Genomic DNA, 27,778 nt, shown 5'->3' on the forward strand with positions numbered 1-27,778 from the left:
AGAAGACCAAGAGCCTATTAAGCTACGCTTCATAATGTAAACGTGTAAATTAAAGTTCTAGTTACTTGATATTTAGCTATGGTTTAAAATAGAAACAATTCATAACACTTTTATAGATAGCTTAAGCACTTTTCTATTCTTTCTTTCTAATAGTAAGGCTTAGCTTGACTTGAGTCTAATGAATTTCTTCTATAGTAAGTGGTATTTGATCCAACAAGACCAGTTAAACACAGTATACCTAGATACCTGCTGATTACATCATTAGACTGGTAAAGGACATAGATCAGTTCGACTGCAAGTTTTGTTTGAATTGGATTTGGAAATTTGTAAATTATTTGGACATAGCATTTTGTCAAACTCTCAGCCATTTATTTAAATAAAATTATAAATTCTGGAGTTAAATATTGTTATAATTGTGTTGGACTCAATTGTCTTTCAACTTTGTAATTATTTTGATGAACCTAATTGTACAACTTATGGATGCCAAAACTGTATCCCAAATAAATACATGTTAACATTTTGCCTTTAGCCAATAAGAAGAAAGAGAAAGAACGCCCAGAGATCTCTCTTCCTTCAGACTTTGAACATACGATTCATGTGGGGTTTGATGCAGTCACCGGGGAATTCACTGTAAGTAAGCTCCTTATTTTGTTTTGTAAGGCATGAAAAGATTCCTTTGTGAAAATAGGTTTGAAGGAAGAATTGCCACGTCCCAAAATGTCAGACTTGATGTCTTTGGTGATTTCAAGGAAGGTGGACTTTGCCTAGACAATCACAGATGGAACTAGAGAGTGGCAAGAGTATTGGCAAAATTATTTTGTCCATCTTAACAAAAACGTCTGATCGCGGTTAGCCTTCAACTTGATTGAAAATGCTAATTTACCATGGCACAGGAGATGTAGTCCAGAGAGACTCAGCTTGAGCCTGTTCTTTATCACTTGAAGTGAATCAGAGAACCACTGACTCAACTTGGCCAGTGAAGACAGTCTATCTGAATAATTCAGGCTTTACAATGGAACCTGGATTACCCAGATAAGTTAACCACACTAACCAAAAATCTCTGTAAAACTGACCTGTTCTTCCCTTTGATTTCAAGAACATAGCTTATTTTTAGGCTTATTTACAGGTATATTTTGTAGACATTCAAAACAACAGACCCCATATTTCAGGAAGAAATATTGATGGCTGTATCGTATGCTTTAGTGGTTATATGCTTACTTTATATTTGTATATATGTGTGTGTGTGTATATATATATATACACACACACACATATATACAAATATAATATATACACATAATGCACAATAAATACCAATAAGAATTCTCCAGAAAGACTATAGCTATAGATCCAGTCTTTCTTTGGATATTTTTAGTGCTCAAATAGCACATGATCTCAGATCTATGATATTTTATACCTTTTTTTTTTTAAAGATCTGGCATCTTTCTTTTAGATGGATGAAGGAAAAGATGTGGCTAGAAACATGTCCTCAGGAAGATTAACTCCTTTTTCATACTAGTAAGGACCTCAATCAAAATGTGCATTCTGAGATAATGAGTAATTTTGAATGCATTCTGGAAAAAAAATCTTTGATAGAACCATCACCATTAATTCTTGGATTCTTAAACCAGAGAGAAATTTAGGTATTAAATAATTAAATTTCCTATTTCATAACATGATGGTTAGTGAGTAGACTGTGTCATAAGATTAAATTTTTAAAAAGAAGGAACAAATTAATTTGATTTGGAGAATCAAACCATGTTTCTGAACTGACAAATTACCTTCTTTTTTCAATTCCGGAAGTAAGCAGTGTGAGAATGAAATGGAAACTGACTAAACATCTTAGCCTTGTAAAGTGATGTGAGCTGATTGTATGTTCTCAGTAGCAAGCAGAAGAGAACGTTAAGAAGTGCTGACATTGATAAAGTTGAGATACTGGTTTAACCAATTTCATCATTGGAGTCAGAGACATTATTCAAATGGCCTTGAGTTTGAGCCCAGCCTCTGTTCTTTGCTGTATTTGAGAATATTCTGTTAGCTACACTTAGAAAATATAACCTCACTGTCACCACTACCACCACCATCATCACCACCCAAAACAAAAAATATTTATATATATTTTTATAATCTGAACAAGTTTAGATTTTTAAAAAATCATAAACAAGGAGATGACTATTTTTTCTGATGTTTGAAACAGTGAAAGCACTGAATCATTATAAGTTTTATCTTAAAAATCTTCCCTTTTTTATTTTAAGAACTGTCTTTCCAGTTTTGACCTTTTTGTTTTCCATGTGCTTTTCTTCTGTTTAATCTTTTCTTCTGTTTTATTGTTGTCATTCCATATTTCTCTGTTCTTTTATTCTTCCTTTTTGTTTTCTGATGTGAAAATTTTCCCCTCCACTATTCTCATGTGATATTCTGGTTCCTTTCCAATTTTTAAATTTTTTCCACTCTTTCCTACTTGCTTGACATCTTCTGATACAATTTCTCTATCTTTAGCTTTTCCTTTGTTCTTTATGGGTTCTGAATGGAAATGAAGGAAAGTGAATCACCATCATCTTGCTGACTGGAGACCAGCCGTTTTCATTTTGCTGTCAGTTAGAACCCCAAGAATCAACCAGAGAGGGGTGGGGTGGGATGTGTGATGGGCAATCTTTCCAATTGTGAAAAACAGTTTGATGCAACTGAACCAAACCAAACAAGAACCTTTCCCCTCCTCCCAAAAACCTAATATAAAGTAAAGTGTTTGGATGCAGTTGTTAGAAATCCACGGAATATATAGATAAGACACAGGCTAAATTTGGAAATCTGATGTACTTTATTGTCGCTGTGATAATCTTTCATAACTATTTGTCCTCACATTGTTTTTTAAAGATACCAAATTCTGCCCTTTTTTCTTTTTACTATTTTAACCTATGATTTATATTTACTAACCTTAAAAATACCAAATGATAATAAGCTTTTAAAAGTCATTTTATTGGTAGGATTTAGAATGGGGTCTTAATCGCCCCAGTACCACTAATTAGCTGTGTGTGTGTATGTGTGTGTGTGTGTGTGTGTGTGTTCACGTGGAAGGGGAGGGACATATTACTAAATTTGATCATTACAGTTGTTGAGGTTGAATTTTGAGCAATTTGTTGAACTGTCGAGTCCAGTTGTCTCACAAGGGCCTGTTATTTGGGATATTTGGACACTGGTTTGGTGTATTGCTTGGTGCTTACCCTTTGGCTAATTGGCCCATAAAACCTTGTACACTTGGTCACACACTTGGACCCTGAGGTTAAAATTAGGTTGGGAGGTGAGATTTGGGGTATGAAACTATTATAAGTCCTTACCCTTTATATTGCCATTTTTGTCCCAAATACTTCAGAACTCCCCCTTCCAGACCTCTAGACCTGTGACGGTCGCTTCAAGTCAATCAGAGGGAAAAATGGTATGAGTGATATAAATTATCATTTCTTATGATAAGATAAATGCTTGGCCTGTTGTATCATGCTGCCATTCTCCTGGGCTACACTGGACAATCCCCAGCTTGATGTACATCTAGTTGTTATTACATACGTGGTCAGGCGTTGACATGTGCTCCTGCTTCTGAAGCTCACACTTCCAGGTCTCCATTAGCTATCTGACTTCTGGGGTTTGTACCTCAATTTGGAGTAATGAGTTATGGCTTTCTGATTACGTGCCTTTATGGCATACATTCAAATTGAAGTGTCAGGTTTCATTGATGAACTGGTTTATCTCAACTTAAAAAAGGAAAAAAAGAAATTATGTCAGCAGTGTAGTCACGTGGTAAGTATAGTTGTCTGGAGGATCTTTTGCAATTGACAGCAGTTTTTCCTGCTGTCTAGTGATCACAAGACTATTATCACAAAAGTTTAGAAGTGCCATGAGTATGTATACTAACTGCAAATATTCTAATGATTATGGTAATGATCATGCCAGTGATGTCTGCTCTGGTGGTTATGTGCAATGCATACCTGGTTTTGTAACACTTAATAACCCCTTTGGCCATTACAGTATTAACCAAATGCTATTAATTGCACTTAGAATCAGAACTGGGATCATGCATGGGCTCCTGAGTTCAAATTTTTGGCTTAAGGCTTTAGCATCAAATTGCGTGATGAATGCATGTAAAAGTGTCCTTTCACTGTGCTTGGAGTAACCCCAAATGCCAGGAATCAAAGACCTGTATCCCAAATCAAATCAGTTGGGTCAAAAGCATGTTTCTGTAGCATTGGAAATATCATCTTTATTTAGACAAAGCTGTTACCTTATATCTGATCTTATTTTGTGGGAAGTGGGACTTTAAAACTGCGGCATTAAAATGGAGATTATTCATAATATGCTTTGAAACGAAATGGTTTCCCTTTCCCTGGTCTAAATGTCTAAGAAATTCAAACATAGAGTCTGGCTGTGTGGGAAATCCTTAATCTAGTTTTCTCTAAGCCAGCCACGACTTTAGCTCCAAAATACAGAAGAATCACCTTAATGAGAACAGGTTAAATTCAGCATCACCATATACCTCTTCTTTGAATTTTAGCCATACAGACACTTCCAATGTGAAATTGAAAATGGTTCACCAGAATTGGGAACTGAAATTTGTAAGTTCATCACATGGCCGTTGGCTACCTGTGATCACCCAGTCGTAAAAACAACTTACAAATTATTGTTGAAGCTTTTCATGATGCCATCCTTCTTCCCTCCAAATTCATGTTTCTGCCTTTTAGTAATTTCTCCAGTCATTTAATGGTAATCCTTACTATTGCATATTTATGGAGGAAGCATCTGGCCAAAAGTGGAACTATGCATCCAAACTTTGGAACATTGTTGTTTTCTCTGTTTTCTTAAATCTCTTGTCCTGTAGCCTGTCCTGCCCCTGATTTAGTTAATACCTCCCTATTTTCATAACCGCCCCACTTTAGAAGGGATTAACCCCTCCCCATTCAGACCCATTGGTTTCATCTCCTCCCACCTTCTAAGTTGTCCCACATTCTGTTTTAACTTTCTTTTCTTTCTTTATTTACGTCCATTACAGCCAGATCTCTATGGCTCACAGATGTGCCCAGGGAAGCTCCCAGAGGTGCGTCACAGGCCCAAAAGAAGCTTGCATCAAAGTGCTTCTTTGAGATGTCATGTGTGTGCAGTACAGTTGTTGCTTGGCTTATCTCACTTTTCTGTTGTCATTCCCAAACTCTGGAGGCCCACGTCACACATTGTTTTGCCGAGACTTCATAGGACAAAGCCACGTCAATTGTGTCTAGATGCACTTCAGGAAGAGTGTGTCTGTTTCTCGCTCCAAGTTCTCTTGGAGGTTGGATAATTATGAAATGGGGACATCTGTAGGCCGAACATGTAGGAAAGAATGCTGAACGCTCAATACAAAGCTAACTTCTCTGTGTAATTTTTGCAATTCTCCTTGGTTAGATTGCCAAACACTCCCTCCTCTCTGCTCCAAATGCTTCAGATTATTGCAAATTTTCAGAAGGCTTTGGCACGGTTGCCACTGTCCCCAGGTTCTATGTGGCCAGTGACCGAAGTGGGGAGGAGGGGATGGGGGGAGGAGAGGAGAAAGCTGCAGGGAAAACGTTACTATTTAGCACCCCTGTGGTTATTGCTCGTCCATGATTCTATTTTTGTCTCCTCTCAATCCCCCTTTATATTAAAGCTCTAGACCCCCCCCTCAAAAATTACATTTGCTAACCACAGAGTATGAACTGACCAAGGGTGAGGCTTTACTTTTATTCTAAAAGATATTCGGATTACAGCATGCCCAGAAACAGCTTATGTTATTCCAGTCATATAAAATCTATTGATCTGCACTATACTATGCTGTGCACAAATTTAGAGAAGTCTTGCTATGTCTGCCCTGAGTCGCCAGAAAAAATAAGCTAAGCCGTAAACATCATTTCATGGATGAGCAGAGTTAATATGGAGGTGATTTTCATGCGCTTTTTTTTTTCTATCACAGTCATACTCCCACCCACCCTTTTTAAGTTGGATCCTAGTTTTACCTATGTGTTTTAATTAGAGAAGAGAATGATTGCATTATTAAGTTACTAACTTTAAATCTAGAGTGTAACTTCAGTTTCCCAAGTGTAATCCTACAGGTAGCATGGGCTTCTTGGTGAAGAACTTTACTGGCACATGAAAATGCAGCTGCTGAATGTTCTGAGCTGCCATTCTTTCCCTTTGGTTGTCCACAGGGAATTCCTGAGCAATGGGCACGATTACTCCAAACCTCCAACATAACAAAGCTGGAACAGAAGAAGAACCCCCAAGCCGTTCTAGATGTTCTCAAATTCTATGATTCCAAAGAAACAGTCAACAACCAGAAGTACATGAGCTTTACGTCAGGAGGTAAGAGTAAATCTAGGATATCAAAAAGTGAAGAAGTGGGACTTCCCTGGCGGTCCAGTGGTTAGGACTCTGCGCTTCCATGGCAGGGGGCCTGGGTTTGATCCCTGGTCTGGAACCAAGATCCCAAAAGCCGCGTGGTGCAGCCAAAAAAAAAAAAAAGTGAAGAAGTAATTCCAATCTCAGAACCTCAGGATTAGAACAGAATGCCTGGAGGGTATTCGAAGCCAGTTCAAGTTCCTTTCCTGAATGACTTCAACATAAGTCAACCAAAAGATGAGTTGGAAGTTGAAGTTGATGTTAGGAGATTTACAGTACTTGGTGATTTTAGAACTCAAATAAGGAAATTGTTCAGTGAAGCAGTAGTTGTCAGTTTGAATCAGCAATCACAATTGTTGTTTTGTCTCTTCACTGGCATGAAGACACTGAGTCACTTAGGATCAGGCCTTGTCATGCGTTTAGGAAGTAAGAGGTGTCTGGATCAAACCCTGGTCTCTTGAAACTTATTTTATCCCTTAGATTCACTGAATTGCATGCACCGTGATGACACAGCACAAATTTTGTGGTTGCTGGGTTATTTTGATCTGACCGCAAAATCAGGCTTAAAAAAAGAAATCATGTCTTGGTATTTATAAGAAATTGACATGGCCACGTTCCTGCCATATCTCGACTTCATTTGCTAGCCTGTAGACCCAGCCTTTGTTTGAAGGTTTTATGTCCAAATTTGCATTGTAAGCAACTGAAAAAATATACCAAGCAATTATTTTGCATTGTGAAAAAGATGATCTGGGTTGCGTCTCTAAAACAATTTATTGTTTTACATCTAAAGAAAGAAGAGAATACTATCATTAGTGCTCCAGCTATAAAGAGCCCCTACCTCTTGGCATTGGTTTTAGTACAGGGCACATTTTCAGAATTTGTTCTTTATTCCACGTTGCCACTGCTTTTTAACCCTTTTGTTTTTGTGTCGAATTCTCTCTGTTTATAAAGATGAAATCCTGAAAAAACTATGTTAGAACTCGACAGTATCTGAGTTATTGCTCTATTCTGAAACTCACCATATGTTTTCTTGACGCTCTCGTGTTGAGGCTAACTAATAGCATAGGAGGGGAAGGGGAGGAAGGGAAGGGGAAAGGAAGGAAGGGTGGAAGGGAGGAAGGGAAGGGGAAAGGAAGGAAGGGTGGAAGGGAGGAAGGGAAATGAGGGAGGGAGGAGGAGAGGGAAGGAGGAAGTCGGGGAGAAATTCTGGATATAGACGTGTAAAATCATGCCAGTCAGGAGTAGGTTATCTCAACATTCCTCAGTATAGATGAGATTCACTGGAGGCCTTCATTAAGATCTATAAAATGGGGTGGCGAGAATATGTGATGATGTAAGGGTGTGAGCTATTTTAAGTAAAACTAGTCATTTGTCATAGTATCTATTTAATACTGAATCAGAAAATTTCCTTCTGGTCAAACACATGCAGTTTTTTTAAGCATGGTCTCTAAATGAGGCAGTCTTTATGGAACAAAGGTAATATCTTTATCTTCACTTTTCAGATAAAAGCGCACACGGATACATAGCAACCCATCCTTCGGTAAGTGAAAAATTGAAAGCAGTTTTGTATGATCGGTGTTTCCAGTGGTCCAACAGAACACAATAGTGCAGATCCTGTTTTTAGATGCACATAGAATCCTTTAAACATATTTTAAAGGTATAATTTAGATACATAAAATTCACCCATTTTTAAGTGTACAGTTTGATGAGTTTTAGTAAATTTATACACCTGTGCTACCATCACCACAATCTAGTTTTCGAACACTTTCATCACCCCAATAAGATCTCCCAGGTCTGCCTAGAGTTAACCCCCATCCACCCCACCCTAGCCCTAGGCCATCACTAATCTGGTTTTATAGATTTGTCTTTCTGGACATTTCAAGTGTAAATGAAAGAATACAGTATATGTCCTTTTGGGATTGGTTTTTCTCTCAGCATAATGCTCTTAGGATTCATCCAAGTTGTTGTATTGTATCAATAGCTTGTTCCTTTTTATTGCTAAGTAGTATTCCATGGTATGGCTCTACTGCTATTTAACAATTTACCCATTGAAGGATTTCTAGACTGTTTACAGTTTTGGGCGTTTATAAATAAAGCTACTATGAAAATTCACGCATAAGTCTTTACATAGACAAATGTTTCTATTTCTTTTACATACAGAATCTTGAAAATAATCATCATAATGATAGAAACTTCTCTTTACTGAACAAATGTGCCAGGCACTAGGCTAATAATACTTTGTATTCACTTAACCATTCCTACAACCCAATTAGGTAAGTCTTATAATTGTGTCCATTTTACAGATGAGGCTCAGAGAGGTGAAATAACTTGTCTAAGGTCATACCACTACATCTTTTGGTGTCACCTGTTCCAACAAAGTGAGACTTTGCCCAAAGTCACATAGATAGTTTTATCAGAGAAGTGACTAGAAAGTAAGCAACCTAGCTCAAGGACCTTGGAAGTGCTATAGTATCTGAAAGAATACCCATACACAGAAAACAGTCTTAGACAAGGCTTCCCTTTACATGATTTTCATTTTGATATCCTGATAGAAATTACTTCCTGCCTCATTTGCTTCCTTTGGAGTGAAATAATTAGCATCAGTGAAAGTTACCTCACCGCTTATTCAGAGTCATGGATAATAAAGCTGATTCTTCCTTTTATAGAGGACAAATGCTGGCCTGCTTGATGTCACCCTGGGCAGCCAGTGTGACAGCAGTAAATCATTTCTGGTAAAAACTAAAGGCTCTGAGATAATATGGCAGTGCCTCAAAAATTTAGAAGAGAATTACCACATGATCCAGCAGTTGCACTTCTGGATATGTACCCAGAGGAACTGAAAGCAGGGTCTTGAACAGATATTTGAACACCCATATTCACAGCAGCATTACTCATAGCAACAGAAGGTGGAAGCAACCCAAGTGTCCATCAACAGATGAACGAATAAACAAAAGTGGTCTATTCATACAATGGAATATTATTCAGCCTTAAAAAGGAAGGAAATCCTTACATAGGCTACAACATGGATGAACCTTTAAGACATTATGCTAAGTGAAATAATCCAGTCACAAAAAGACAAATACCGTATGATTCTACCTATATGAGGTATCTAGAGTAGTCAATATCATAGATACAGAAAGTGATTGCTGGGTGAGGTGGAAATGGGGTGGTGTTGTTTAATGGGTACAAAGTTTTAGTTTTGCAAGATGAAAAGAATTCTGGAGATGGATAGCAGGGATGGATGCACAACAGTATGAATATATGTAACACCCCTGGACTATACACTTACAAACGGTTAAGATGGTAAATTTTATGTTATGTCTATTTTACCACAACTAAAAAGAAAACCTAAAAGAGTAAAGGCTCTGGGCATAGGTGTTTAGTCTTATTCCTCCACTTACAAGCTGAGCCACTTTGAGAAAGTGGCTCAGCTTCTGTGACCCTCTCTTTCCTCAGCCTTTAACTGGGAATAATAACAGTACCTACCTCCTAAAACTTGTATGAATATTGAATATGCTAATGCATATAATATACTTAGTACATTACCTAGCATATATTATGTGTTTATTAAATGTAAGCTACTATTGCTACTATTTGTAGATGGCAACAAAGACGAAAACTCATTCTCTCCATGCATGAGACTTATCTGAGGCCATGGTACTGGTGCCTTGTTCAGAATTCTCAGAACAGAGCAGAATGTAGCCCTTCTTTTCTCACTGGTCATTGCCCTCCTTTTGCTTCTTTGCCATGACAGCTTCCTGGGCCTCACTGAAAACAGCACGTGAAGGGAGATAATAGCAAACTGGGAAAGACAAAAATACCAACCTTCCATGAGCAACACATAACTTACCTCCCTTGATTTAATTACTGTCATTATTGTGCGATACTAGATAAGTGTCTTGAGAAAGAAATAGTTGTTATCTTTTCAGGTCGTCAGTTATCTTAAACACCAACCTGCTAGGATAGTCTGTGTGTTGGTTTTCATTTTTGTAAACAGCTTATAGCTCCTAGGATATTGGCCCTTTTTTTAGCTTGTTTCTATTGGTTTTACTTGCAGAATTAAAACTAAATCTACATAATGTTCAAAATATTCCGTCAGATCAGAAAAAGAAAACTCATGAACTCACTGTTTGGAGATAAAAACAACTGGATATTCACTTATTTAACATGTATTTATCAAGTGCCTCCTTATAAGCACTAGGAAATTTAGAGCTCAGTCTGGTAAGGGAAGAGAAGTATGAAATAAAGAAGCACAGTACCATATGGATCATGTTACATACCATAAAATATGTCCATGCGCTATGAGAATTCAAAGAAAGGAGCTTACTTTTAGCTGGAGAGGGAAAAGGAAGCAGGCCCTCATCTTCAGGGGCTTAAGCTCAGTGCCTAGTACAAAATAGGCACTTGGTATGTATTTGTTGAATATTGAATTAGAAAATGCTTCATAGAAAAGGTGGAATTTGAACTAGATCTTGAAGGTCAGATGCGATTTGGATCTGTGAAGATAAGGAAGGGCATTCTAAGCAAAGGGAAAGCATGATAAAGGGCAGGGTAGTGAAAAGAGCAAGGGGACAAGGGGGTATGGGTCTGAATGAAGACTGAGATGCGAGAAAAGGAATCATAGGAGTTAAGCCTTGAAAGTTAAGTTGGAGCCAAATCATAGAAGCCCTCAAATGGTATTCTAAGGAATCTGGCCTATGTAAGTGTACAGTGGGAAGCCCTTGAAGTTTTGTGGAGCAGGAGAGTTAGGTGATTAAAGCTTATGCTTTAGAAGAGTGATCTGATCGCAAATGTCCAGAATGAATTAAGGACAGAAGGTAAGACTGGATGCAGGGAGACTGACTGGGGAAATATCGCAAGCATCCAAGGCCAGAGGTGATGAGGGCCTACGTGAGATAGTGGCAGTGGGAATGGAGATTAGATTTAAATTCCAAAGATGTTTAGGTTATTGATTAGATGTTGGAGGAAAGGTTGAGGTCAGAGATGATTGCAGGCTTTGGATGCTGTGTGGGTGGCCAAAAAGATGAGGGTATTATCTTTCAGGAGATGCATATTTCTAGGAGAAGATGCTGAGTTTCCTACTGGACAGTTTGAGTTCGAAGGTTTGGCAAGACTTCCAGATGGAGATGATTGATTAGGCTACTTGAGTAAGGCTGGGTTTCTATTGATTGAATGAACTGAATTTAGACCCTTAAGGTCAGGTTGGATCACTTCTTTGGGGCTCAGTAACTTGGGACTGGGGAATTGCACCTTGTGTTCTCCTTATGGCTCTAGGGGAAGATTGCACTTAACACTGCTTGTGCTTTTGTTGCATTAGAAACACTCCCAGTAGACCTAGCTATTCTACAGGATGTGATTTAATGGGATTGACTACCCCTTCTCGACGTAGCCTGAATTGCTCACAAGTTTTGGCATCTTCTAGTAGCCTGGGTGGGAATCAAAATAGAAACAATGTTATATTCACTAAATGTGTTAAACTAATGGCAATATAATTAATAATGAATTCGGCGATGCCTCTCATAGTCATATGAATCTGCTTTACTGCCCACTCGTGATAGCTTCTTTGGTATTAGTGTTATTAAACGCTAAATACTGTTCAGGGATCTACTCTTCAATTTGAGGCTACTTTGAAATTTGTGTATATTTCTTGTACTATTGAGAGTGAAGTAATGCATTGAGAATCCTGAGCTAGTATTTTGAGTGGAAGGTAACAGCAATAATATGAATATGCCGTGATTTCTGCCTAGAGAAACTGGGCGTACGTGTGACAGATGACACTTTTTTGATTTACAGTACTGGCTTATTTTGTTCATCTACATTAGTGCTTTTTAAAAATTTCAGTATGCATTAGAATTGCCTGGATAGCCTGTTAAAATGCAGATTCTAGGGCTCCATTCCCAGAGTAGAATGGAGCCCTGAAATCTGTATTGTAAACAAGCAACCAAGAGGGGATCTCAGACCACACTTAGCATTATCTAAAGTCTCCAAAGTTCTTACTTCTTCTTTCTTCGACCTTTAACAATTAAGCTCAAAGAAAGGAGAGTTTCCTAAGGTGGTTCCTCTAGCTGGTGTATTCTCTAGGGCAGGGTTTGCAACTTGGAGTCCATGAATGGGTTTCAGAAGACCTATGAACTCTTGAAATTATATGTAAAAATATGTGTCTACCTGTATTTTTCTGGGGAGATAGGCCAAACCCTTTAGAATTGGAAATGAGTCCAAGACCCAATCAGGTTAAGAATAACCTGCCTTGCTCGACTGAATGTGTGGCATGATGACTGTCAAAAATACTTAATTTCAAAAAGACAAAAAATTCCTTACTTGATATCCATCTGTCTCTATTTTTACAAGTTTAGACATGCTAGACATAGTAATCCTCAGCCTGGAAGGAAGAGTGTAGCAACATTATAACTTTGACTCCCCCAAAGACCATCAAAAAAAGCTGTTAATCAAGCAAAGCTAAGTTTATTATACTTACAAGAGCAAGAAAGAGCACTGCCAGTGTCTTAGAAAGGGGATGTCAAGGGAGAATATCTATAGGGTTTTGGAGCACGGCTGTGTGATTTTGAAGCAGGTCTCGCGAGACCAGAAACGAGTTAGGATTGTGCAGTGTTTCTGATAAAGTAACTTTGGATTGGGGAATACAGCAAAGTGAGGGTCTTGAATAGAGTTTTAGTGAGCAAGCTGTTGTTATTCTTAATAAGTAAATTACTTCAGTTGGTTCAGTCTTATCTTCCAAGAACAAGTATTTCTTAAAGTGAGAAGCTAAGTTATTTTTGCTTGTTCTCAGTATTGTGTAACATAAGAATGGGAAAATATGCTCTATCTTGATATTGTTTAACACAGGGAAAAGAAAGTATGCCCAGCCCCAGTGTTATTTACACAGGGATGGAAAATCTGTGGAAAAAATACACAGGAGCAAGAAATTATGTTAATTTCAATTCTTGGTACCAAGGCCTGGTATCTATGTGTAATGCTGGGTAGTTAATGCTCCCTGGCCCAACCAACATCCAAAACATAATGTCCACTGAAGGTCACACATTCTTTCCAACCAACCAACATGGCAGCATAGTGTTTGGTCCCAGATAAACAGACATGTATCTTCTTCCTGCCCTGTAAACCCTCAAAGGATGAAAATCTTTAGGTTTTCAAATAGTCCTTTAGTCCATCCTTAGAGACTGGAATGTCCCCATATGAAATTAGAGTAGTGAGGATAGTAATGAATGTTAAGAATCAGTCCGTGAAATTTTGCAGGTGGATCTTCTCTAGTAAATTAGCGAGAACTGAAATGTGCAACTTGGCCAGTAGGCACTGGTTGGTCTTTGTACCAGTTTAAGGGTTGGGCCATTTTTAGATCCTCATAGGCTGTATACACACTCTCACTTATGGAGGACATGTGATGCATTGTATCAAATATATCAAGTATATTAAAGGGCCTCTATACCCTACTTTTTATTTTTGCTATAAACTTTTAAAAGTAATTTTTAAAATGTTAATTTTGAGATTATTTGATCATAAGTAGCACTTAATTTATGGTTAGGTGTAATTTCTTAGAAATCATTGTGAGTACTCAAAAATTGTTGCTAAATAGAGCAGCCTAACCTATAATTTGTTTTTTAATATAATGAAATTTCTATAAATACTAAATTTAAATGACTAATTAATTAAGTTGACATATATTATACTTAACAGACATTTAATTAGACATTAACTGACTTAAATTTTATCGTTTTCTTGTGGCATTTTGGAGCTGATGATTTATTTCTGAGTTCAAATATTTTCATAGGCCCACATAAAGCATATTATTCCTAGGCATGGTTCATATTGCCTAATGAATAAAATAGCATTGTTTGCCATATAGAAACTAGTCAATTTATATGCAGGTTCTGCCCATCTACCAAGGAGCAGTGATTAGTTGCATTCTGGATCCCAGCTGGCATAAGATAGAGTAGAAGTTTCTGGAACAAAATAATATCAAAGCAAATACCATTAATCCAAAGTCAGCTTCTCCCTGTGCCCTGAGGTGCCCTGAAGAATTAGTCTTTCACAAAAAGAAACTGATTTTTTATCTAGAAATATAACGTCATTAATATATGTTGCTATCCACACAGCCACAACCCAATGTAATAGCCCAGCTGTTTTGGCTAAACTAAGAATAAATATGTTGTACACCTGAAACTAGCACAACATTTTTAGTCAACTATACTCCAATATAAAATAAAAATTAAAAAAAGAATAGAAAAACAATATCAAGTAAGCATATAAACTTCAATCTATAAACCACTCAGCGTATATATCAGGCATTCAAATATTCTTTCAAATTTATAAGTTCTAAGTTGTCTTGTCACAGAATATAAATCTTGCTGGCTCCAATAAGATATATGGTTATACCTATTACACCACCGTAGGTTTATACATGATTATAGAAAATCCACAGTGAATTTAAATCAGACTGAGGTCCTTCGATGTAACAGTCTATTAGTAGGCTGTCTGTTTCTGCCTCAGGAACTTTGTCCTCGAGGAATGAAAATTCTTTTTAGTCTCCAAAGAAGATATACAGATTGCCAACAAACACATAAAAGAATGCTCAATATCACTAATCATTAGAGAAGTGCAAATCAAAACTGAAATGAGATATCACCTCACACCAGTCAGAATGGCCATCATCAAAAAATCTACAAACAGTAAATGCTGGAGAGGGTGTGGAGAAAAGGGAACCCTCTTGCACTGTTGGTGGGAATGTAAATTGATACAGCCACTATGGAGAACAGTACGGAGGTTCCTTAAAAAACTAAAAATAGAACTACCATATGACCCAGCAATCCCACTACTGGGCCTATACCCTGAGAAAACCATAATGCAAAAGAGTCATGTACCACAATGTTCACTGCAGCACTATTTACAATAGCCAGGACATGGAAGCAACCTAAGTGTCCATCGACAGATGAATGGATAAAGAAGATGTGGCACATATATACAATGGAATATTACTCAGCCATAAAAAGAAACGAAATTGAGTTATTTGTAGTGAGGTGGATGGACCTAGAGTCTGTCATACAGAGTGAAGTAAGTCAGAAAGAGAAAAACAAATACCATATGCTAACACACATATAAGGAATCTAAGAAAAAAAATGATTCTGAAGAACCTAGGGGCAGGACAGGAATAAAGATGCAGATGTAGAGAATGGACTTGTGGACACGGGGAGGGAGAAGGGTAAGCTGGGACATAGTGAGAGAGTGGCATGGACATATATACACTAACAAATGTAAAATAGATAGCTAGTGGGAAGCAGCCGCATAGCACAGGGAGATCAGCTCAGTGCTTTGTGACCACCTAGAGGGGTGGGATAGGGAGGGTGGGAGGGAGGGAGACGCAAGAGGGAGGAGATATGGGGATATATGTATATGCATAGCTGATTCACTTTGTTATAAGGCAGAAACTAACACACCATTGTAAAGCAATTATACTCCGATAAAGATGTGTAAGGAAGAAAGAAAGAAAGAAAGAAAGAAAGAAAGAAAGAAAGAAAGAAAGAAAGAAAGAAAGAAAGAAAGAAAGAAAGAAAGAGAAAGAAAGAAAGAAAATTCTTTTTAGGGTTAGCCTGAGCCAGTGTACTCAAAGGCATAAACAAAAAATAAACAAGTGCACACACACATGCACACACACACACAGCAAAAACTCAAAAACCATCTATAATAGTGCTGTCCAACAGAAATGTAATAAAAGCCATATATGTAACTTTAAATTTTCTGATTTTCATTTTTAAAAGTAAAAAGAAATAGGTGAAATTAATTTTAATAATATATTTTATTTAACCCAACATATTAAAATATTTTTATTTCAACATACACTCAATATAAAAAGCGTTAAGGAAATATTTTTTTTCTTATTATGTATTCAGTATCTGGTGTGTACTTTTCACTTACACCTTACATCTCAATTCAGACTAGCCACATTTTAAGTGTTGAATAGCCATCATACTGAACAACAAAGACCTATATCATAGTTCAGTGATTTTTAAACTTAAGCAAGCATCAGGATCACCCGGAAGGCTTGTTATAGCACAGATTGCTGGGTCCCACCCCCAGAATTTGATTCATAGGTCTGGATAGAGTCCAAGAATTTGCATTTCTAACAAGTTCCTTGATAATGCTAATGATGCTGACCTGGGGACCACACTTTGAGTACCATGGCCATAGTTATTTCAAAATCCACCTTTGGTACCATTTTACCCCTGCATTAATGTGAATGATCAAGAACCAACCCTAGATACTGTGGTTGCTGTCATTATTTTTGGTGTTATTGAAATTTTTCACATTGCAAATCACCATTTACCTGTTGGTTGAGATTGAATAATTATTTATGTAGATGAGTATTCCTTAAATCTTCATGTCTGTTATTCTCTGAGTGCTTCTTTCCAGGAGGCTGAACAGGAAAGAAACATTTATGGGCTTGCTTGTACTTAGTGAGTATTTGCAGAGCTGTATTTATGCCATATCCATATGCATGCTCTGATCTTTAGGCACAAAATAGCCCTTTGCTGGTTGACAAACTGTCAATCAACACATTGACAATCTGCCCGGTACCAATTCAAGGCGTTAATAGCAATTCATTTGATGTTTAAAATATACTCATTGATTTCAAAAACATTGAACTTGAAAATGTTAAATGAATAGCTCACTGTTTTTGAGCTCAGTGGAAAATAAAAGGAATTTTTCAAATTTCATGGTGCTTAAATCCTGACCTGAATTTATCTCTGAATGTGGGCAGGTTCTGGCCACCAAACTGTAGATGGTTGTGTGCATTTGTAAAAGATGGAGTTCCTTCCTATCCCTACATGCTTAGATATTTTATCCCCCTTTTCTCACTTCTGAAGAAAAACAATGAGGAGTTAATACCTGGTCTTTCAACTTTGTTTTTCCCGTAAGAGTACAAAAACAGCATCAGAGCCTCCGTTGGCTCCTCCTGTGTCTGAAGAAGAAGATGAAGAAGAGGAAGAAGAAGAAGATGACAATGAGCCGCCGCCAGTCATTGCACCGAGACCAGAGCATACGAAATCAGTAAGTCCCAAGTGACCGTTTCCAAATGATTCAACAGATGTCCTTTGGCCTAGTCCTAGAGTCAGAATTTAGTTAATCATCTAGTATCTGTTGAGCATCTATGTTCCCGGAACTAGAGTATAAGATAAAAATTTGGTTGGGGTTGCTGTTTTGAGGATACAGATTAGCACATGACAATTAGAGAATACTACCAAGCAATATACAAATAAGTGCTAAATTTTAAAACTGCTGCAGAAGTTAAGAAAGAGAACGAAAGCCATGGGAATATGGTAGGAAGAATTGCATAAGCAGAGGCACCAAGACCACAATTAGCACAGCATGTTTGGGGGCCTCAAAAGACTAGCTCCTGAGAGCTTTCAAGGGCAGTATACATACTTGAAGCAACTTAAAGATCTTTTTTTGATAGAAATCACTTGTCTTTAAAAACTCATTAAAGGTTGAGGGGCAGGGTGGAGGGAGGAATGAATAGGTGGAGCACAGAAGATCTATAGGGCAGAGAAAATACTCTGTGTGATACCATAATGATGGATGCATGTAATTATACATTCATCCAAACCCATAGGATGTACAACATTAAGAGTGAACCATATGATTGATGGATTGAAAGTGATGAAAAATAGGGTACTTGAATATCATAATCCTATTGGTCCACTCTCTGTGTGGCCAAAAATACAACAGCCCAACTCTACCTTCATTATAGTTTGCTCGTCTAGTTCCTCCTACTTGACTTCTGTAGGTAAATACAGTTTGGTAAGTATCTCTACAGAAATTGATGGCCCTGGAGGCTGCCATCCCATATAAAAGATAATGGGAGACAGAAAAGGCATTTCTGAAAAGAAAGACTCAGAGGGGAAGGCCAAACATAAATTTTGAGAATTAGAAGAGACATATCAGGCATAATCAGACCCTAAAACTTTAGGAAAGTGATTTAATTGTCTAAGGTCTTACAACTCTTTCGTTATAGAATTTTCACTAGTATCTGTATCACCCGTACCCAATTAGTGATTTTGGATTCAAGGAACATTGAATTTATTAATGATCTACAAAAATGGATACTTCTGAAGTCATTATTGTAAAGGATACATCTAATAATTATGAAAGTACATGATAATAAATCATTGTGTGTATGTGTAAAAAAAAAGAGTGAACCATATGTAAACTATGGACTTTGAGTGATTCTGATGTGTCAATGTAGGTTCATCAATTGTAGCATTATTTTGGTCTTTAATCTGTAACCAGATTTTTTGTCTTTAAGATCTACACTCGTTCCGTGGTTGAATCCATTGCTTCACCAGCAGCACCAAATAAAGAGGTCACACCACCTTCTGCTGAGAACGCCAATTCCAGTACTTTGTATAGAAACACAGATCGGCAAAGGAAAAAATCCAAGATGACAGATGAGGAGATCCTAGAGAAGCTAAGTGAGTTGTTTTTTGTTTTGCCATCATTAGTTTCTTCATGAGAGGGTTTCTCCACCTAGAGTGGAAATTGAACCTTCAAAAATTTGAACCTGCTTGCATGAACTCCAGGCTCCCTGACATCACAAGATGAAAAGTTTGAGACTCACTGTGTATTCCAGATCACCCCCTCCCTCATACTCCTAATTGCACAGAAACCAAGCGTTTTCACTTGAAAAACATCAATTAAGGTGAAAACTTCACTAAATGAATTATGTAGTAAGTTTTATTTTAAGATTATACCCCCAAAAGGGATCAGTCTGATGAAAAATATCTTATGATCATACCCCAGGGGCCCCCACCTGATCAATCATGATGGATAATTCAACCTCAAAACCCAACACAGTCAATCAAAGTGGGTAGCCACGATAAAATTGCCTTTTCTCTTAATTTAGGAACATTGCTATGTGGACAGGGAGGCAGGGCCAGCAAATGCTCACAGCCTCCTTCCTGCAGTGTCATTAGTGTACCCAGTGTACCCAGTGTCATTAGTGTACCCAGGCTTGTGCATACACACTCGCTCCATTTAACGAAACACTCCTCTTCCACTTAGCTTTCTGGGTCAAAGAGATTTAAAAAAAAATCCTCTGTTGAAAAGAGTCAAAGTTCTGTGAAGCACATTCATTAAACTCATACTACAAAAGCATCTAACAAACCACTAGTTATCTACAGTTCGTGCCTCCAATCTGACTAACTCCTACTCATCGTTCAAACCTCAGCTCAAAAGACACCTCCTCAGGAAAGCCCTCCTTGTCTCTCTCAGTCTGAGTCAATGGACCTTCTTTCCACTACCTTTATTGCAGCAAATATCACACTGTACTTGTCTGTCTCCTTCACTAGACTGGGAGCTCTTTAAATTAAAGACAGAGATTGTGTCTTCTTTTCCCTTACATCCAGCTCTAATAAAGTGCCTGGTACACAAAGGCACTTAACAGATGCTTGTTGATTGAATGGGTGAAAAAATTAGCAGACAAATGCATCTTGACTGGGTTCCTACTTACCTGTTCTATGCCAGAGTCTTTGGAAGAAACTATAGAAAAACAATTTCCTGATATTAAGAAACTTACAATTTTATTTGAAAGATAAGATTTAATAGTGTGATATAATTAGAGAATAGGAGGCCATCTTGTTTCATGCAACTGTCTGTCTAAAAGAACTCAGGAAAGGAAGAAAGCAGTGCAGGCTATAGGCCACAGGAAGACTCTGCAGAGGTGGTCGTAGGGCCATTTTGCCCTCCAGGGGACATTTGGCAGTATCTGGAGACATGTTTATTGTCACAGCACAGGGAATGCCACTGGCATCTAGTGGATGGAGGCTAAGGATGCTTGCTTATAAACACTCTATAATGCAAAGGGTAGCCTCCTTCCTTTCCCCTCCGCAACAAAGAATTATTCAGCCCCAAATGTCAACAGTGCTGATGTTGAGACAGTCTAACACAGAGGTATTTGGAAAGGCAAAGGTTTGGGTTGCAGATGTCAGCGCTCAGAACTGGAATTGAGGGACCTTAGCCAACCGACTTTACTGTACATGATTAAACATGCCTCTAGTGCTAATACCAACTATTTCCTTAATAACAACAGCAATAATTCCCATTTATTAAGTGCCTTCTCTGCTGACCACTTTACATACATTATCAAGTTTAATTTTCACAGTAATCCCTTGTGGTAGATTTTCATGGCCTCATTTTATAGATCAGTGAAAGTAAGCCTCAAAAAGCTAAAGTGACCAGATCACCAAACTAATGAGTGGCAGAGCCAGAGTTGGAATTCAAATCTGTTTGCCTTCAAAGCTTATACTCTTTCCATTACCCACTTTGCTTCTGCATTTGCCAACTGTCTATTTGTGTAAAAGGGAAGGAATAAAGGAAAGAATTACCTGGATAATTTCAGCTCAAGTATTCAGACAATTGCCTCAGTTTTTTTCCTTTATTTTACATGACCTGTGAGATTACATCAGATTTTATAAATCTAGCAGCATCGCTTTAGTAAAATTGATTATTTGATAACTGTTTCAAGTCTCAGTAGATTTATTATAATGAAAATACATTTAGAGCTTTCTTAAGTTCACTGACAGAGAAACAGGCATTATTTTGAGGAGGGAGCAAGATCTTGTTTTGCTTGCAAACTGTAATGGTTCTGGAGCTGTGGGTTTTATAATTTGTTGTTTATTCTGCCCTACACTGAGCAACATGATGAAGAGGGAAAAGCCATGTTTGATTACATTTTTTAATTAAGAATTAAGTCAGTTTTTTTCTCTATTGGAGAATGCTCGGGCCTAGAGAGAATCTTTTTCCCTCCAGCCTGTGGGCCAACTGCAACTCTCAACCCTACCTGTGCTCACAGATGTCGGCAGGGCACACCTGCCAAGAAATGGAGGAGTGTTTTTCACGAAGCAAATCCAGGCTGAGCTTTACTGCAAAGTCTGCAAAGTCAGTCTTTACTGCTTCTGCTTCACCATCGCCCTCTCTGGGCCCTGTCTCTGCCACTTACTCGCTTATATAACCTTAAGCTAGTTATTTAACCCCTCTGAAACTTCATTTCTTATTGGCCAAATGGGGATGAGAATCATAACTACATTTTAGGACTCTGTCTATAGGATGGATTTTATGCAGCCCAACCTATGGCTAAGAGGACAGGTATTGGCGTCAGAAAGGCCCAGATTCAAATCACAAGCCCATTGCTCCCAGCTGTGTCACTTTAGGCAAGTTATTTTAACTTTTCTGGACCTCTTTTTCCTCATTAAGAAAAATGGGGATAATAATGGTACCAACCTTATAGCATTATGATAATTCAATGAGAATAATGTATGTAAAAACCTCCAGCAACAGTACTTGGTACACAATAGGTGCTCAATAAATGGTAGTTACTATCTTATTACATGAATATAAGCCTTAATAAGATAATACAATAGGACAGACTTTGAAGTGAATCATAACTGAGTCTGAGTCATAGACCCAGACCAGCTGTGTGTCCTTAGACAAGTCACTCAACTCCTCTAAAATTTAGTGTCTTCATCTGAAAAATGGAGATGATTGTACTGGTATAATGGGGACTTTGTGAGGACCAAATGAGGCAAAGTATGTAAGACACCCAGCACAATAAATAGTTGCTTAGAATTATTATGCTGTTTTTTCCACCATGAGAGCAACCATATTTTTCAATATAAAAAATTGGGGCCTAGGATCTTCAGGGGGGACAGAATGTTTGAAACCAGCAATAATCCCAGATGTATGGGCCCTGCACAGAAATCACTGAGGAGGAGGAGCTTGGGGAAGGCGTAAAGGAGCCTGTACTAAGAGGCAAAGGAGAGGGAAAAGGGAGACAGGGAGGTAGGAGAATGGCCTACGGCCCATACCAGGGTGGACCCCACCATAAGCGTGGGGAGGAGGGGAGGGCGGCCTCACCTTCAGTCTCAGGGATCTGATTACTATGACGTGGGCAGCCCAGACCACAGAGCTGTCAGGCTATTCTTCTTCCACACAGATACTGATTGTGGGAGCCAGACCATGGGATCATTAATGGCTGAAATGAACAGGTCATCTTTCAGTTTTACACAGACAGATAGCCTGGGTCTGCCTTGTTCACTGTGGTCTGGTCTGAATCTGCTGGAAAATAAAGAAACCCCTACATTTTAGTGACATTTTTCAAAAGGTGCTGACTGTCAGCAAAATTGTACAATCACCCCCCCCCCAGTCCCTCCCCTCCCCCAGCATTCCCCGCTCAAAACTCTTTCTCCGAATCCCCCCTCAGATAGAACTAACATTAGTTTAGAGAGTTCTTTTGCTTTCTCTCAGAAACCGAAACCTTCATTATGCCAAACAGACAGTCTTTTAATGCTTGGAGTTCAACTTAGTTTATTTGATATGTAGGAGAACACATTGCTGGACTTTTCTGTCCCTGAAACCACATCATGAACCCTATTTTCAAACACTAGTATTTAGTGATTTCTTAAATCCTTGTACTTTAAAGTGAATGGTTTGTTTCTCATTTAGGAAATTGCTCTGGTTGGAAGTTGTTCTGCTATTGCCATCATTTTCTCCTCTGGATTCTGAGTTGCTGATTTTTGTCTCTTTATGCCTATTGTGTACCACTGTTTTTTCCTTTCTTTAGTATAATTTAGGAACACAAATTATAATGGCTCTGATGAAGGAGGTCACTGTAAAAGCTTGTTTTGTAATTCGGAATGGTACACAAGGCCTCCTGTTCACTTGTTTAGCAGCGGTAGGTGGCAGCACACGCTCTCCTGTGACCGGTAATGGGCATGAGGACGCCATTTTCTTTGAATAGCAGTTAAATTCAGAAGCAGAAGCGCATCAAAATGGTTGTCTTTTGGTAATCCTCATGAAAGGATTTATTCCCAGTTGTTGTTGTTGTTTTTATCCTGCATACCATGGTAATAAAAGTTGAATCATTTACTACCATAAAACCTCATTAATAGAGACACAAATGGAGAGAAAAGATGTATGGACACCAAGGGGGGAAAGCAAGGGGTGGGAGGTGGGAGGTTGGATGAATTGGGAGATTGGGATTGACATATATACACTAATATGTATAAAATAGATAACTAATAAGAACCTGCTGTATAAAAATAAAATAAAATAAAATAATAAAATAAAAACCTCATTAACTAAAGCCTGCCAATTGGAATTGGTCATAATTCAGAAAGTGGCTTGGGCTGAAGCTTATTTGCTTTTGTTCAGTCTATGGAAAAGAGTTTGCTCAGCAACTTAATGGTATAACTTTCTTAGAAGACTTTGCTTAATAAAACTGTGGTTTCAAGTGACTTTAAAATCGTCATTTCATTAAAAAAATTTTTAAGTTCCAGGTCCTTACCCATTCATAGCTGGCTTGAAGGAGGGTAGTTCTCAGTGATGTAGAAATCTGTGAGACAATTTGAAAAATGAAATAGCAACTCAGAAATCATTAAATTGGTGGTATTCTATAGAGATAGCTCAAGTAAAATACATTCTCTTACCCCTGCCTTAAAATACGGGGCATTTACTAAATGAAAGTCCTAATTTTATTTGAGTTTAATTCAATAGACATTTATTGAGTAACCAATGTATTTCACCTACAGCATTATATGAGGAAGCACTGAGGATGCACAGATGAAAAGACATGGCCCCTGTCCTTACGACACAGTCTATAAGGGGATGTCAAATACATAGATATAGATAGATGGTGTATTAAGTACAGAGAAGGAGAGCAAGAGCAAAAACAAGAAAAAAAGCAAAAGAGGAGGCAGAAAGAGAGAGAGAGAGAGAAGGTACAATAGCAGTACAGAGAAGGGAAATTATTAACTTTATTCAAAAAAAAATCAGAGAAGGCTTCCTAGAGGAGGCATAAGTTGAAGCTGAAGCTGAGTTGAAGCATGAACAAGGACTTGCCAGGAAGAAAACTTAAGAAGGACATTGCAGGCAGAGAATAGCATGTAAAGAAAGTATAAAAGTATATGGTTGGGAACGTTAACTTATTCAGTGCCACTTGAATATATCAGTAGAACTGGTGGTGGATATGGGGACTGGAGTTTTAAGAGAGGGAACCAAATCGCTAAACAAGATCTGATCATGAGCTACAATTCGTTTGTTATGGTGAGAGCATAAGGTTCTAGTGGGGAAGTGGGGAAGATGAGATGGAGAATGAAGCAAGAGCCAGATACAAAGAACCTTGCATTCCATGCCAAGGGGTTTGAGCTTTACCCTGGAGGAAGCATCCAGGACCCCTGAACCAGAGAATCACGTGATCAGGTCTGCACTTAGAGCATCCTGACAGAGGTGTGGAGCCTGGACTCGAGTGGGCAGAGGCTGGAAATTCTGAATCCAGTTAGGAGGCTGTCGGAATAGCCCAAACAAAAAATGGTGAGGGCCTAACTAGAACAGTAGTAATGAGGAAACGACAGATTCAAAAAGTATCTAGGAGGTAAACAGATATAGGCCCAGGACTCAGTGGGCAACTACACGTGGGGAGTGAAGGTAAGGGATAAGTCAGGGTGACTCCCAGATCTCTGACTCAGGCTACTGAGTAGACAGATGGTAGTACCATTGACTGAGATTGGGAATACAAGAGGAAAAGAATTATGTGAGTCTTATTTAACCTAACTGAAACATGGACTTCTCTTACAAAAAACAAACAACAACAAACCTAACAACCATGGATGAACAATCCGTGAATGAAACATTTAATTTATTATTTTTTTCCAGGTATACTATCTACTGGTAGGTCTGAATTAAGTTGTTCACTAGCCCAGAACATAGATCATGTCTAAATTAGCACGAAGTATTGTCTGTAGCACACAGTTTAGCTCTTGAATACATATTTTCTTGTTCACATTCATTTAGTCAACAAATTCAGTGGCAGCCACTGTTCTGGGCACTGAAGTAACAGGGATGAAAAGACAAGCTTCCTGCCCTCAAAAAGAAGCATGTAAGTCTCATTAGAATGATCAGAGAAGAGTTCACAAAGGATGACTTGATATTATACTTAAATAATAAATAGGAATTCATGGGTTTGATAGGAAAGGGAAAGAGGGAGCATGTCTGAAGACCAAAGCCTTGGATAGTGATGGTGTTGCTAGGATATAAAGTCGGAGGGATGGAGAGGAGAGGAATAATATGAGGTTAGACTGGTTAGGTAGGAGCTAGATGCTGCTGGATGGTAAAGGGCCTTCTATGCCAGACTAAGAAATTTGAAATTGATCCTGTAGTAAGGGGGAACTTTTGACGATTTGTGGATAATGGAGTGAAATCACTCTGAAGTAGGCTGACCTCACATCTCAGTTTATCCAAGATAGTCTTCGTTTATGAGTTACATGGTTACCCTATTCCAAAGGCATTGTGGAAAAGGAATTAGAGAAGGCAGAGTTTAGAGGTAGGTAACGACTAGCACAATTGTTTGAACAAGAGATGTTGAAGACCTGAACAATGGCAGTGGCCATGGGTATGAAGAGGAGGGAATGGATAAGAGTGACAATTAGGAGATAGACTCCACAGACCTTCTCTGGATTAGTTCATGTGTATAAATCTTGTTATACTAACTGACTCTACACTTCTTTGAATAGGGGCCATGTTAGTAAGATGTAACTTAAAGGTAACGATACTGATGTTTGCTTCCATAAGGAAAGAAAGGAGGGCCAGAAGTATCCAAATAAATGATTCCCTTCAAAGTAGTCCACTTGAGAACTTATTCCCACGATGCTGCCATGGCACGGAATTTTTCTGTACCTATTTGAGCATTGCATTGTAGAGTCAATGTCACTTCCTTTAGATTTATTCTGAGTGGTGGCAGGTATTGATCCTCTGAGTAGTGGCCTTGAAATTTTGAAATTGCAAAAAACCAATATTTTTTCCCAGAGCCAAACATGATAAATTAATGGTTTTCTTGTGTGGCTTGTAAACTTACTCCACAGTGTTTGGAACAACCTATAGAAACAGAAAGTAGATGAGTGGTTGCCTAGGGATGGGTTGGTAAGCAAAGAGGGGATCAAGAGTGACTGCTAACAGGTACAAGATTTCTTTTTAGGATGCTAAAGATGCTCTAAAATGAGATCATGGTAAAATTTAGTAACTTTGCACAGCTCTAAAAATTTACTAAAAGCCATTGAATTGTACACTTTAAGTGAGTGAACTTTACGGTGTGGAAATCATATCTCAGTAAAGCTGTTAAAAATGTTTGGAGTGCTAGTAGGGTCCTAGGTTCAGGGATGTATGGAGGTTTCTTTAGGATTTTATTTTATAATCATACAAATTTTTATTAAGATATAGTTGTTTTACAATATTACATTAGTTTCAGGTGTACAGGGATGTAAGTTTTTTAAAACAGTAAGCCTCATTACTTTATGATTAACCTTTATTCTTTATTAGAGCCATTCCCCATCCCCCATCACCCTTAGTGCAGTACTGGGTGCATATTAATTGCTCAAGAGATATTTGTCCAGCAAAACTGAATGTACTGTAGCACTCAATTTTACTCCAATTCAGAGAAGATAGTGATTTTATTAAATACTATGTACAAGTCCTTAGATGTTTTTATCTCCTAATCTACAGTATCCTTTTATGGGAACTTTTTATAAATGTTGGGTTATGTTCAGTCCTTCTTGTTTCCCAAACATCATCAATTTTGAGTATAAGCATCTGGGTTATTACTACTAGTTTAATTAATATATTACTGTTTGTTACTTTAATAAAATATATCATTATCCATATAAATTATAGAAATCACATAAGAATATTGCTCTAATATTTTATTTGTCATTGACTCTGGCATCTTAAATTTTAATATTAAGTAGAGGAAAATCAATCAATTTAAATCTCTCTCTCTCTCTCTCTTCCCTCCCTCCCCTCAGGAAGCATTGTGAGTGTTGGTGACCCAAAGAAAAAATACACAAGATTTGAAAAAATAGGTCAAGGGTAAGTGATTATTATGTGAACTATCAAAAGATGAGCACCAGAGACATATATTAAAATGCAATAACAGCTTGAATTTCTAGTAAATTATGCTTCTCATTTTCTAGGTTATATTCATGTTTTGCATTCTTAATATTGGCCTTTCTGGCTGGCAGACTGTTAATTAACCTAGGAACATATCCTGCGGGAATCTTCACTATTGTCAGGTTAACAGTGAATTATTTACAGATGCTTTCATCCCATAGAGTTAGACGATTCAAACCGATTCCTCTAGAAAAGCAGTAGAGTTATAGAAACCTCTAAGCTTGTATGAAAACCCCCTTTATCCCTGTCCCCCTCTACATCTGTATGGATGTTATGCTTAAGATCCTGTTTCATTCTCAAACTGTAAAGTGACAGAGTGATGGTAGGGAAGGTCCTTATTGAATGATCCAGAGGTGGGCAGAGTTAGCTATCTGAGTAAGGA

The 27,778-nt window shown here is 38.0% G+C and overlaps 1 protein-coding gene and 1 long non-coding RNA gene across 4 annotated transcripts in view; one reads left to right on the forward strand and one right to left on the reverse strand.

Annotated features, from left to right (window-relative positions):
* The window catches only part of PAK3 (p21 (RAC1) activated kinase 3), a 113,896-nt gene that overhangs the window by 44,145 nt on the left and 41,973 nt on the right, over positions 1 to 27,778 (forward strand). For all 3 annotated transcript variants that reach the window (XM_036839485.1, XM_036839486.1, XM_036839484.1), the window contains 7 exons: positions 530 to 630; positions 5,039 to 5,083; positions 6,207 to 6,360; positions 7,899 to 7,936; positions 17,323 to 17,454; positions 18,710 to 18,875; positions 27,252 to 27,315. In XM_036839485.1, coding sequence (XP_036695380.1) covers positions 530 to 630; positions 5,039 to 5,083; positions 6,207 to 6,360; positions 7,899 to 7,936; positions 17,323 to 17,454; positions 18,710 to 18,875; positions 27,252 to 27,315 — 700 coding nt within the window. The remainder of the gene's footprint in view (positions 1 to 529; positions 631 to 5,038; positions 5,084 to 6,206; positions 6,361 to 7,898; positions 7,937 to 17,322; positions 17,455 to 18,709; positions 18,876 to 27,251; positions 27,316 to 27,778) is intronic.
* The window catches only part of LOC118888465, a 400,177-nt gene that overhangs the window by 24,122 nt on the left and 348,277 nt on the right, over positions 1 to 27,778 (reverse strand). The gene's annotated exons all lie outside the window — the stretch shown is intronic.

This window comes from Balaenoptera musculus, chromosome X, assembly GCF_009873245.2.
Source record: "Balaenoptera musculus isolate JJ_BM4_2016_0621 chromosome X, mBalMus1.pri.v3, whole genome shotgun sequence".
Classification (NCBI taxonomy): Eukaryota; Metazoa; Chordata; class Mammalia; order Artiodactyla; family Balaenopteridae; genus Balaenoptera; species Balaenoptera musculus.